At 27.3% G+C, this 12,832-nt stretch overlaps 1 protein-coding gene across 1 annotated transcript; it reads left to right on the top strand.

Annotated features, from left to right (window-relative positions):
* Nucleotides 1–459: 459 nt before the first annotated feature.
* On the top strand, nucleotides 460–1,672 carry LOC135928869 (heparan-sulfate 6-O-sulfotransferase 2-like). Its single transcript, XM_065465333.1, has 3 exons — nucleotides 460–679; nucleotides 1,289–1,299; nucleotides 1,373–1,672. Exons 1-3 carry the CDS (start codon nucleotides 460–462, stop codon nucleotides 1,670–1,672), a joined length of 531 nt encoding a protein of 176 aa, XP_065321405.1.
* Nucleotides 1,673–12,832: the final 11,160 nt, after the last annotated feature.

Genomic DNA, 12,832 nt, shown 5'->3' with positions numbered 1-12,832 from the left:
GAAATTCATTTTAAATGGCGTTATTTTTTAGCTAAATTTTTATTTTTCTATAAATTGACAAAACCTAAAAATTAGTGATCCAAAATAAATTGACGAATCCATCATAGGAATTCTTGAAACTAAATTTATATTACCATATTGAAAATCATTTTGGTTATAACTGTATACAGAATTTTGCGCTCTAGGAATTAGATAAGAGAGGCGAAATGTAAAATTGGATTTACTTTTTTGAGAATAAGTTGTTTGATCCTTCTTGTCCAATTTGAAAATTCGATAAATTAGCTTAGCCATATCATATTATATAATAAAATAATAATAAATCAGGCATCATTTAGTTTTGGCTGAATAAAAACAATTTAATTCAATTGGGACAAATATATGCATTAAATTTTATCCAAGCAAATCTTCATCCTTACCTTAATATATTTAAGATACTTTGTGACGATGTTGAGGTAACCTATGAAAAGATACCTGAGCGAATACTATCAGATTCTTAATGGAAGTCATTGGGGAAAGCAATACATATTGTGCGAGAAGGATGTGTTAATTGGTCGTCCTACATGCTTTGCCCACATTCAAAAATTTTCGGAGCTCACATTGGAAGAGTTTGTCTCCTGCCAGAACCAATGGACCAATAATCGCATGACAAGACATCTAGCCGATATGTCAATCATAGAATGTGATAAAAAGTAAGGAGTATGGTAACGACTATATTCTTTCGATATCCATGAAACTTTTCATAATTAAATTTTGGGAAATATTTAAATATCAAACGGCAGAGATTATATTCTGCAAAGTTGTTCAAATAATTATTAATAAGAAACTTTTTAATTTTAGGCGATAAATTTTTTGATAAAAATTTAAGGTAATGTTTGGTTGACTTTTAATTTGTTCAAGATGGTCTAATAATTTATAATTAAATATTATCATCAGTGGCGTATCTAGGATTTTCCTATGGTGAAGGGGGGGGGGGAATATTTATTTCTTTAAAAATTCTTAAAAAATTAAAACATGTGCAAAAATATATAACCAATCATAAGAAACAACCAATCACTTATTAATATTTTAAAAAAATAAAGAAGCAATCAAAATAACAAATAATAAATAAACATATAATAAATACCCAATTTAAAAAAAAATTTCCATTGTTTCCTGGATGTGTTTTTCTTTTCGTTTTTTTTAAAAAAATTATTTTTTTCTGTTGTTTTTTTCCTTCATTCCCTAAAATTGAAACCATATCTAAATATAAAATCACGATAATGGATTTTTATTTTATTTATATTCGTAGGGCATCTCCTGGTCGTATCCAGCGAATCTTTCGCGAAATAATTTTAAAGCGAAATCGTATAGCTTTACCTTCAACTATAGATAGTATATATTCATTTTAAAACTAATGATTCGAAAACATATTTTTTTAAAAAAAACCACTAATCACGGTCTATCAACTGAACAAAGGAATCAAATCATGCTAGATAGTGCCAAGATTAACTTGCAATTAGGGCTCAAGGTATTCGGCATAACTGAGTATATGCCACAAACTATCTACCTATTCGAGAAAGTGTTGGGAATATCCTTTACTAATAAAGAGCTTTTGAAGAATAAAGTGAGCAAATCTGAGGAATGTATCAAACATTTGGAATCGAGATATGTTGATAAAAATAGCGCGAAATGACCAGTTGGAGTCGGATGTAAAGCTATACGATTTCGTTTTAAAATTATTTCGCGAAAGACTCGCTGGATACGACCAGGAGGTGCCTTATGAACAAAAATAAAATAAAAATATACCATTATCGTGATTTTATATTTAGATATGGTTTCAATTTTAGGAATGGGGGAAAAAAACATGTTTTTTTCAAAAAAAAGAACAGAAAAAAATAATTTTTTAAAAAAAAACGAAAAGAAAAACACATCGAGGAAGCAATGGAATTTTTTTTATATTTATTATTTGTTATTTTGATTGCTTCTTTATTTTTTTAAAATAAGTGATTGGTTGTTTCATATGATTGGTTATATATTTTTGCACATGTTTTAATTTTTTTAGAATTTTTAAAGAAATAAATATAGTTGTATATTTAATTTGAATATTTCTAATGCTTCCCTCGACTTTATCCATTAAATCTTAAAATACACATTTTATTAAAATTTATAAAATTCATAAAAATATTAGATTAATGATAAGTATTTTCAAAAATATCTATATTCAAGTCAAGAGGATATTCAACGAATATTATCTCTATCCCCATGCTTTTATAGTTCACTTTAAGATTTTACCACAGCCTTTCGTTCTTTTTTTGGTGCCGTGGTGGATTCATCAGTCGTATTGACAAAAGATAGCCGATGATTAGAGCTAGAGGTATGCAAAAAATAGGCTATATTATTTAAAATAAAATTTGGGTCTAGTCTAGTCTTGTAAATTTTTTTAAAAAATATCTTAAATACATCAATTTTATGTTGAATTTTTTAAGTAAAATATAAATATTTGGATTATATTTATAAGATACCAGATGCCATTATTTTGGTTAACAATAATTTTAAAATAATTAATTTTTATATTTAATGAAATTCGGGCACAGGCTGGTAAAACTTTTTCAAAAAATATTTCGGGCCGCTTGAAAAATTAGGCCCGATGCAGATTACTGATTAGAGCCCTGCACGGGCTGTTCTGGTAGGACTCTGATATTGAAGACCCTTTCTTGGGGCTCAGATCGGGTTGTAAAAGGGAGCCCGACCTGAGGCCCTAAATCAATAATCTTTTCGTTTTATCGAAATGTCAATCTGAATCACGTGTCATTTTTCGTCTTACGCAACCCCCCCCTTCCCCTCATTCATAGTTAGCACGAATTGGTCCGCGGCGAATTTGTACAAAATAATAAATTTATTCGTTCGATAATTTTTTTTTCTTTAAATCTAAAATCTATTCGATTAAATATCCTCACATTTATATATTTATAAATCTGAGGGGGTTTAAATATACTTTTATTTAAGGTGGCAATAATACGTATATATTACCACACATAATTAAAAAAAATTTTTTTTATTATTTAGATATTATGATGAACAAACTCAGAGTCAAAATATTTTTTAATCGGGGTAGGGTCGGTTTGGAACACAAAATTTAAGATCGGTACTTTGGGGGCTCTACCTAAGATTGGCCAGGTATTGGGTCATAATTTATTTGATTATATGTGAGATAAATCGATTTTTACAAAAAAAAATAATATTTTATCACCACAAATTTATTGGTTAAAAAATAAAATTATTATTATAGCAAAGAGAGAAAAAAATGCCGATATCTTCAAATCAATAATCCAGAATCTAAATAGAACAGATAAAATTTGGTTATCGCTTAATTATAATAATAATTTGTATGATTGATGTCGAATAATTGTTTATATATATATAGAAAAAAAAAATTCTGACAAATATATATTTCGTTTTATGAATAGAATTTTTTTTTTATTTTCTTTAATTTTAAATTTTAAAATTTTTTATTTAAAGATATTTTAAAAAAAAGTTTTTTTTTTCTGCAAATGTTTTGTTAGATTGAAAACTTTGCATTTTAAATATTTTTTTGGTAATTGATAAAACAAAATTTTTTAATTTCTATTTTTTTACTTAAATATTAAATTTTTTTTTTTTTAAACTTTATTACCCCTTTTTATTGTTAGTTAAATATTCAATAATATTTTCTAAATTATAATTATATAATTAAAAATAAAATTCTATAATTGAGTCCCCAAAAAGGAACCATAATTGTGTCTAAAAATTTCTATTTGAATTTTTTGTCGAATAAAAAGGAATTCTCTTGGTTCATTTGTGAAAAGTCGTATTTTATTAGCAAGATTTTTTAAAAACAAAAATGTTGAAGGCGAAAAATGCCCGTTAGTAGAAGTCACAACTGGAGTGAATAAAAAGTTTTTAAAATTTTTGTATTTGTTTATCTTTTTAATTTCAGCCTGTGTTATTAAATTGAAATTTATGTTTGAAGGGAATGATGAAACACACGTGTAGTCCCATATGAGTGATTTGCCGAGGGCCCAAGGTATGGTTGTCATACCATCAGGTCTTAAACCATCTACTTGAGATAAATTTGATGGTTCGAGATTGTTAGGAATGTGTGCAGCTGTTAAGCTTCTATTTATTATATGGTTTACAGCTGAGTGGCGTTGATGTCGCCCTTGACTAAAAATGCAATTTAAGCCATGTCTACCCTTTGAATCAACGGGTGATTTGCATTTGACGCAGGCATGAGGCTGTACTATATCGCAACCTAGACGTAGACCAATGGTTACTCTCAGTTGTTCATCTGATAAGAGATTACCAAGGTTGCGACTAGGGAGTGATTCTAACCATTCATGACCACCAAGTCTGTCAGATAATTGAAGGAGTTGAATGCAATCTAAAGGTGGATTGACTGATATATCTGTCTGGTATTTAGAGATTAAAGGTGTGAAAAAATTTTTGTGTGTGATGATTGATGGTAATACGGTGTTAATGGGTGTGTTTGCCTTCCATTTGTCAATAGCGTCGTCTAATAAACGATCGGTAGGGCATATGAAGCCAGAAATAATAGAATTGTTAGATAATCTAGATGATACGAATGATGATAAGGATAAAAGATTGAGCGGAAAAAAATCTAAACCTCCTAGTTTGGAAGGTAGCTGAGCAAGTGACCAATTGAATGAGTTTAAATTTATGTTTAAAATTTTTTCCAGAAATATTTTAAATTTATCCTGAATTTTAGATATGAATTCATTGTTTTTGAAAAAAGATGATGATCGGAAAATATGCATAAATTTAGGTATGTACAGGCATTTGCGAATTAAAAATAAAGATTGATGAGCTGGTAGGAGACTAAGAATGTGCTCCATACTGTAAAAGCTTTTAAAAATCTTGTTGAGAAAATCTTCTGACTTGGTCGCATTAGCTAATGGGGACCCAAGTAAGGTTAAGCTGTCAGGAGCAATGATTTTGTAGCCTTCCAAATTTTGTGGCTTATTGTTTAAGAAACATAATTCTGTTTTATTTATGTTGAGTACCAGGCCGATAGCTTGGGAATTGATTTCCAGGTGTTTTAAGGCGCTTAGTACATTAGCTGAAGGGCCACATATGGTCCCATCGTCTAAATACCATAGATTAAGATCTAGGTTAAAATTTTGTTTAATTTGGTAGATGAGATGATGGATTCCAAAACAAAAAAGAAGAGGTCCTAATGGATCCCCTTGTTGGATGCCCTCTTGGGATAAAATCTGATAAGATCCATATGTCAAAGGCGTCTGAAAACCATATGAGGATTCAATAAATTTAGAATAACAGGGAAATGTATCATAGAAAAATTTTAAAAATGAGGTACGATGTAGGCTATTGAAGGCATTTTTAAAATCTAGTTTACATATTACAGAATCAGGTGGTGGGTTTTCTAAGTAAATTCTTAATGTATGAGCCGCTATTTCACAGCCACCCTTGATCCCAAAACCTAGTTGATAAGAATTTAATATGTTGACAGCATCATGTTTGATGTGTTCAATTATGATTTTGGCTATTAATCTTCTGAAAAAGGAGCCTACTGCAATAGGACGGGTACCACCATCTGGCTTAGATAAAGCAATTAGACGTGCACCAAAAAGGATTTGGTGAGTTTGTATTGGAATATCATTATTTATTATGTTATTACAAAAAGGTGTTAAAACCTTGATGACAGAACTATGGGAAGGATTTTTTGGATTAATTAAGTATTGAAAATAGGAGGGTCTGAAACCATCAAGACCACCTGCTGAGTTTTTATTGAAAGAATTGATAGCATTGACAATTTCATCACTGGTAAAAATTACAGTCTGGTGGATTGGAGAGATGGGTAGATTATCTGTAGAAGCTTCAGGATGTAGTTGTTTCAATAGTTGTAATGTTTCTTCATTGATAGGAGAAAGATGGTTATCTGAGGATATGAGTTTAATTGCACCACCTATGTCACCTTGATCTATTTTATTTGATATAATTTTGCATTTGTGTGTTATATCATCTACTTGCTTTTTAACATTATGATTGTAATTAATCATTTGAATATTGTCAAAATTATCAATGTTCGATTTTATTTGTTCATGTAATGGGGTCTCTTTGTTAACAGGACGTATAAGACATTTATGAGAGAAGGTTAATAAATCTTCCCATGATTTTAAGCAATTTAAGTTATCATTAACTTTTGTGATAAGTTTAATAACAAAATTTGAAATTAGGTTTCTAGATTTATTTGGTAGATGTGTTAAAGTGGGTCTTTTTTTCCATTCAAAAAATCTTTCAAGAAAATCTGTGTTGATAGGGGGAGGATGAGGCTCAATAATATTGAATAAGGGTTTGGGTATTGTTAAAATTTCATTGGTTGGAGATTTTTGAGAGGAAGGACATGTTGACCCTTTGTAACTATGTTTGTATAATAGATTACCCTTTGTCACTTTAATTAGTTTTGCACAGATGTTGCAAATTGTTGACATTGAAGTTTGAGGGTATGTGAGTAGAGATCGTAAAGTTGACAAAACCCAGTATTGTTTATAAAGAGTCAGGCTGAATGGCAATAATTATTATACACATTATTAAAATTTGATGTTTTGAATATCATTGTAATACTTAGAATATGATGTTTTGAATATCATTGTAATAATTAGAATTTGATAAGTAACTGAAAGATTTGGAATACTAAGATGATAATAATTTAGTAGTAGCTTTACAATACTTTTCTGAAAGTATACATTGGTTTTTGGAATTTTGAATGATTTATATTTTCAAACTTGGATGAGTCTAATAAACTTATATAAGCGAATAATTGGGTAGTTTTTATTGTAAGAAAATTATTGTAATCGGGGCAGAAAATTGTATGATTATCTTTGCAAGGTTTTTCGATTATTAGAAGAATTAATGGTAGAACAAAATTTTGACATGAAATTACTTTATATTTTATATAAAAATATACTAACCGAAGCATAGCTATGTCATGGATGCCATATATTGTTAAAAAATTATAATTTAGAAAAAAATATTATTTTTAGATATTTGTTGTATTTAGTAATTACAATATATAGTTATCATGTTTAAAATTATACCTACTGTCAATCAATAATATTATAGATTAAAAATATTGATATATTTTATATTATTTTTATTGTATTTATCGCGGAGGGATATATTTTTAAAAAGAAAGATGTTAAGAGAAACAATTTTCTAATATACATGAGAATTATTTTAATATTATTATTTAACAAATATATATCAATTAGAGGGCGTTAAATGCGTAATTATGGAAATATATTATCTTAGGGAAACCTGAATGAATATCTTTTAAGCCTTTTTATATTTAAAAAAAAAAATTTGGGAGTAAATACATGTGGAAAACTTAAAAATTTAAATAAAAAAATATGATAGGTTTCTTTGATATTTAATTTATGGGTTTGGATTAGAATCGTAAAATGATAATTGTAAGGCACATATTACTGGCGTTATTTATCAAAATCTCTTCATTTTTGGTTTATACATGTATATTTACGTGTTAAGCATTATTCTTATATTTATTCTGAAAATATTATGATTTAACCGAATGCCGAGCTCAAACCCGACTTCGATTATTTGCCGGTAATATCAATTTGAAAAAAAGGTTCATTTTTGTTTATTATATCTATCAAATGAACGGAGGGACTTTGAACGTGAACGCGTTCCTTATTTTATTTACGAACGCGTTCGAATTTAATTTAACGTTCGTCAAATTTTATTAAGTCAATCGACTTTTAAGCCTGAAGTTGGCACAATTTTTTTATTTTTGCTTTATAACTTTTTTCCCCTTAAATTAGGTTACTATACGGATTGAAGCATTATCAAGCACTAACGAAGCGCTAAGAAAATGACATATGATTCATCGTTAATGTTTCCAATCGTTCGGTCAGCTTTACGGAGCTGAAAGGAAAAATATGAATATGTTCAAATACAATATTCCAGAATCAAAATAGAACAAATAAAATTTTATAAAATAAAATACGAGGTTAAAAAAAAAGAAAGAATGCTAAACAATATAAAAAAGAAAAGAAAATTGACATCTGTCAATTTATAAAGTGGCAAATACAACAATATGAAATATAAACATAAATCAAAATACCAAAAAAGGTAGTTTAAAAAATTAATTTATTTTGTATATATTTCAACAAAAAAATTAATTTAATAGGAAATCGATGGAAAACTTCCATTCCCAACGTTAATTAATATAATTTTTTTTTATTTTAGATGTTGTTATAGACGTGAAATAAAATTTAAAATTACAAAAAGATTAATTTAAAAAAATTAAAATATTAACTTTAAAATTTAAAAAAAAAAGATATAGGCGACAAGATAAGGGCCCTTACATCGAAACCTAAAGAAACCAAAATCTACAAATTACTATTTTAAAATATAATTATTCATGTTTTTAGGGAACTCGTAGTACCACCTCTGTTAGAACAAGGTTTTTATTTCATTTTATATTTGAAATGCTAATTTTCGTACAATTTTATTTGGATAGATTATAACAAAGAAGTTCAAATTTTTAAAAACAAAGATTAAAATATTAAATAGAATATTAATAAAAAATAATTTATAATATCCTGAGTCACCTCTTATAATAAATATACTATATCGCGAATTTCTACGTAATAACCTTTTTAATAAAAAATATAACGCCATTTTTTTTACCCAAATTTATATTATTTTGATAAAATTATATAAACTTAAAATTTTTAGAAATGTCTTGTGAAGATAATGCGAAATTCATCTTAGTAGTTTCATCTAGGCCTTGCCATAATTACAGTTGTTAAACGATTCGACTTGAGCAGATTTTTAAAAACGGTTAACTCAGTATTTTATCCAGAGAAATATTGCTCTAAGCCTCGAAGCTTCGCTAATAGATGTATAAACACTTGAAGCCAATCTTTGGACCTAAATCTTCAGTCTTGCGAAATATTTTTTTTGGTTAAAATAATTGACTTAGCCGGTTTTAAAGATAGGCACAAATCGAATAATGTGTTTCCGTCAGATGTTTAAGCCCCGGAAGGAAAAACAGCTGATGAAAAGAGATTATTTTAGGCGGCTATGAATTAAGATTGAAATTAAAATTTATTTTTTTTGTAAAATTACGAAATAAAAAAGTTTTTGTACTGTTATATATCAAAACAAAATTTTATTATATAAACTTAGTTTAAGAATAATAGAAATATTTTTATTTAATATATAAAAATCGATTTTTTTTTTTATAATTTATTGAATTATTTGTTACCTAATATTAAATGAAATTTTTTTTTATATATTTACTAGTTAATTACAATTCAAATCTTATTTTTTAGATTTTAATATTTAACAAATATATGTCCATAAGAGGGCGTTAAATACATAAATATGTAAAAATATCTTCTTAGGGAAACCAGAATCATTATTTTGGGAGTAAATACATCAGGATAACCTAAAAATTAAAAATAAAATGATAGGTATCTTTGATATTTAATTTATGAGTAGGCTTAAAATAATAGAAAAATTGTAAGGCACATATTGCTGGCGTTATTTATTAGAATATCTTCATTTTAGTTTTATAGACGTATATTTAGGTGTTAAGCATTATCCTAAAAAATATTTTAAAAAATCTAGTGATTTGACCGATAACCGATTTGAAACCGACCATTTACTAAATATTTTAATTTTTCTCTATTATATATATCATCAAAAGTACGATATCTTAAAAATGATTGAATCGACTACATATATTTGTTAGAAATTTTTTCTATATATAAACAATTATTCGACATATATGAATTTGACATCAATCATAGAAATTATTTTTATAATTAATAAAATAAAATAATACCCCCCCCCCCCCCTACTAAGTAGCAATAACCAAATTTTATTTGTTCTATTTTGATTCTGGATCATTGCTTTGAAGATATTCACTTTTTTTTTCCTTTCAGCTCCGTGAAGTTGACCATTGGAAAAACACACCGTGAATCATATGTCATTTTTTCTTTAGTACTTGTTAATGCTTCAATCCTTATAGTAATCGAATTTAAGGGATATAAGTTATGAAGCAAAAATAAAAACTTGTGCCAACTTCTAGCTTAAAAGTCGATTGAAAGCACTAACGATGAAATATATATCATTATTTAGCGCTTCGTTAGTAGAGGTTAGTGCTTCAATCGCTTTTATAAAGGGGAATTTTAAGAATAAAAAGTTATTTGCGAATAAAAACGAAAATAAACAATAAATGGCGGCCAACTAAAACAAAAAATTATGGTAGTACTATTACATCCGGTTTTCGCCATTATATAGTGCTTAATTAATACATTTAAATTCCGCAAATTATTTGGTTAATCGCCAAATGAAAAAGTTGCTATACGCTAAAAAAATGCCTTGAGGTCAAAATTTTTGCCAGAAAATTATGAGAGTTACTGAAGATGAAATTTATAATATTCTTTAGGACTTCCATAGTAGAGATTAGTGCTTTAATTATTTTTTGTAGCCGAATTTAGGGAATAGAGAGTTATTTGCGAAAAAAAAATTTAAAAAAATGGCGGCCAACCAAAACAAAAACTATAGTAATTATTTATATAAATACCTATATATTAATTACAACGCTTTGTACCTTTCACCCTTTCAAAAAATTATAGAATGGTCAAGACAAAGAAAAGCACTACCGCTGACCCGTTCGTGAACCTGCTCACCCAGTCGGCAACGGAAAATCATCACGGAGACATTTATTTTTTTTTGTTATTATCATCAATAAATTGCCCCTTTCCCATATATTTTGAAACCCTCAAAGTGATTCAGGCGTAAACAAAGCGGTTTAATTTTTTACTTCTTCCCCTTAGTGAATTGTGAGGGTCAGTTATCTAATTCCAAAGATTCCATATCAAATAAGAAAGCTCTAAAGATAGTATTACTTTAATATTGCACCTATTTTGCGTATTTTCTATCGAGGCAAGTAATAAAATTAATTTCCGTTTATACCAGAAGATCCCTTCTGTTTTCCTTAACAATTATATCCAAATTTATTTATATAATAAATTCTTCAGCTATTTCCATATGTTCACCTACAGAAATATTAAAAATAAAGATTCATTTAGAAATCGTAAAATAGATTTAGAACCTCCAGAATTAAAATAAGAACAAACAAAATTTGGTTATTGTAACCTAAAGGGGGGGGGGGTACATTATTATTATTTTATGTTATTTTTATTAAAAATTTTTATCAATTCTTTTTATTTAAGATATTTTTAAGAAAATTTTTCCTACAAAATTTTTGGTAGAATGAAACTTTGCATTTTATAAATATTTTTTGGTGTTGATAATTATAAATTAAAGGAAGATCAGAAATTTATTATTTTTTAATTATATAAAAAATCAACTTTTTAATTTATCAAATTAATTTATAATTTCTATTTTTTTTACTTTAATATTAATAGGGGGAAAATAATATTTAATAGCTTAATTACAAATTCAAATTTTATTTTTAGATTTAAAAATTTAACAAATATATATCCATAGGAGGGCGTTAAATGGATAAATATGTAAAAATATCATCTTAGGAAAATTGAATGATTATTTTTTAGCTTTTTTTTAAAAAAAATATTTGGGAGTAAATACACCTAAAAATTAAAAAAAATATGATAGATTTCTTTGATATTTAATTTATGAGTAGGTTTAGAATCGTAAAATAATAGAGAAATTGTATGGCACATATTGCTGGCGTTATCCACGGAAAAATCTTTATTTTTGATTTATACGTGTATATTAACGTGTTAAGCATTGTCCTAAAAAAATATTATGAAAATATTATGATTTGACCGAATGCCGAGCTCAAAACAGCAAATTTGCTTAGTAATAACAATTGTAAAATGTTCTTTTCTGTTTTACACATCTATAAAAACGTGTAAAACAACATAGCAAGAAATATTAAAAATATCGTGATTTGACTGTTAATTGAATCGTAATCGATCTTTAATTTTTTTCTTTTCTATTTTATAATCATCAAAAGTGTTGTAGCCGTTGAAAAAAAGAAGAAATGTTTAATATAATATACTAAAAGTCAGTTATTTTCTAACAGGGGAAGGAATTTTCCTTGGGGAAAGAAGAGGGAATGGGGAGATCACGGGATACCATTTGGGGAACAAAGAGATGAAGCCTATACGAAATATATAGGATGACTTGGACTGATCTTGAAGATTTTGCAATGTAATGGGATAGTTATTGGTTATTTGTTTACATATGCTTATATTAATTGTTATTTTCGATTTGTGAATATTGTGAATAAAGAATTTGTAAGAACTTTTGGATATTTGTGACTCAATTTAAGTGTAGGTTAAGCTAAATGGAAGGGTTGAGAGTAAGGGGCATCTTTACAAAAAGTACGACATCTTAAAAATGATGAATAGAATAGCTTTTCTCATCCAGATCTAAATCTCTAACATTAAAAAGTTGGCGCAATAGAAAAGAAGAATAAATTTTCATATGAACAATATTTTGACTCACTTTTTAAACCCTTAAACATTTAAATTTAATACTTAAAATATATATATTTAATAAATGATAATTCTAAGCATGTTTTTTTTTCTTACAAATCTCATTCTTTTCTCGATAACCCTTCAAAGATAACATATTCTTGCCAAATCCATGATTATTATTCTCAAAAAAAATATGATCCCAAAAATCTATTCATGCGAAGGAATATTATGAAGGCAAACAATTTGTAATAACTACTTCATCTCGAACAAAAAATTAACAACTCCTTTTGTGCCATAATAATATAAATATAATTTTTTGGGTAGGATTGATTCGT

The sequence above is a fragment of the Gordionus sp. m RMFG-2023 genome, chromosome 4 (assembly GCF_954871325.1).
Source record: "Gordionus sp. m RMFG-2023 chromosome 4, tfGorSpeb1-WG-v2, whole genome shotgun sequence".
Taxonomy (NCBI): domain Eukaryota; kingdom Metazoa; phylum Nematomorpha; class Gordioida; order Chordodea; family Parachordodidae; genus Gordionus; species Gordionus sp. m RMFG-2023.
Note: the sequence above shows the minus strand (reverse complement) of the source record. Positions and strands in the feature narration are given on the sequence as shown.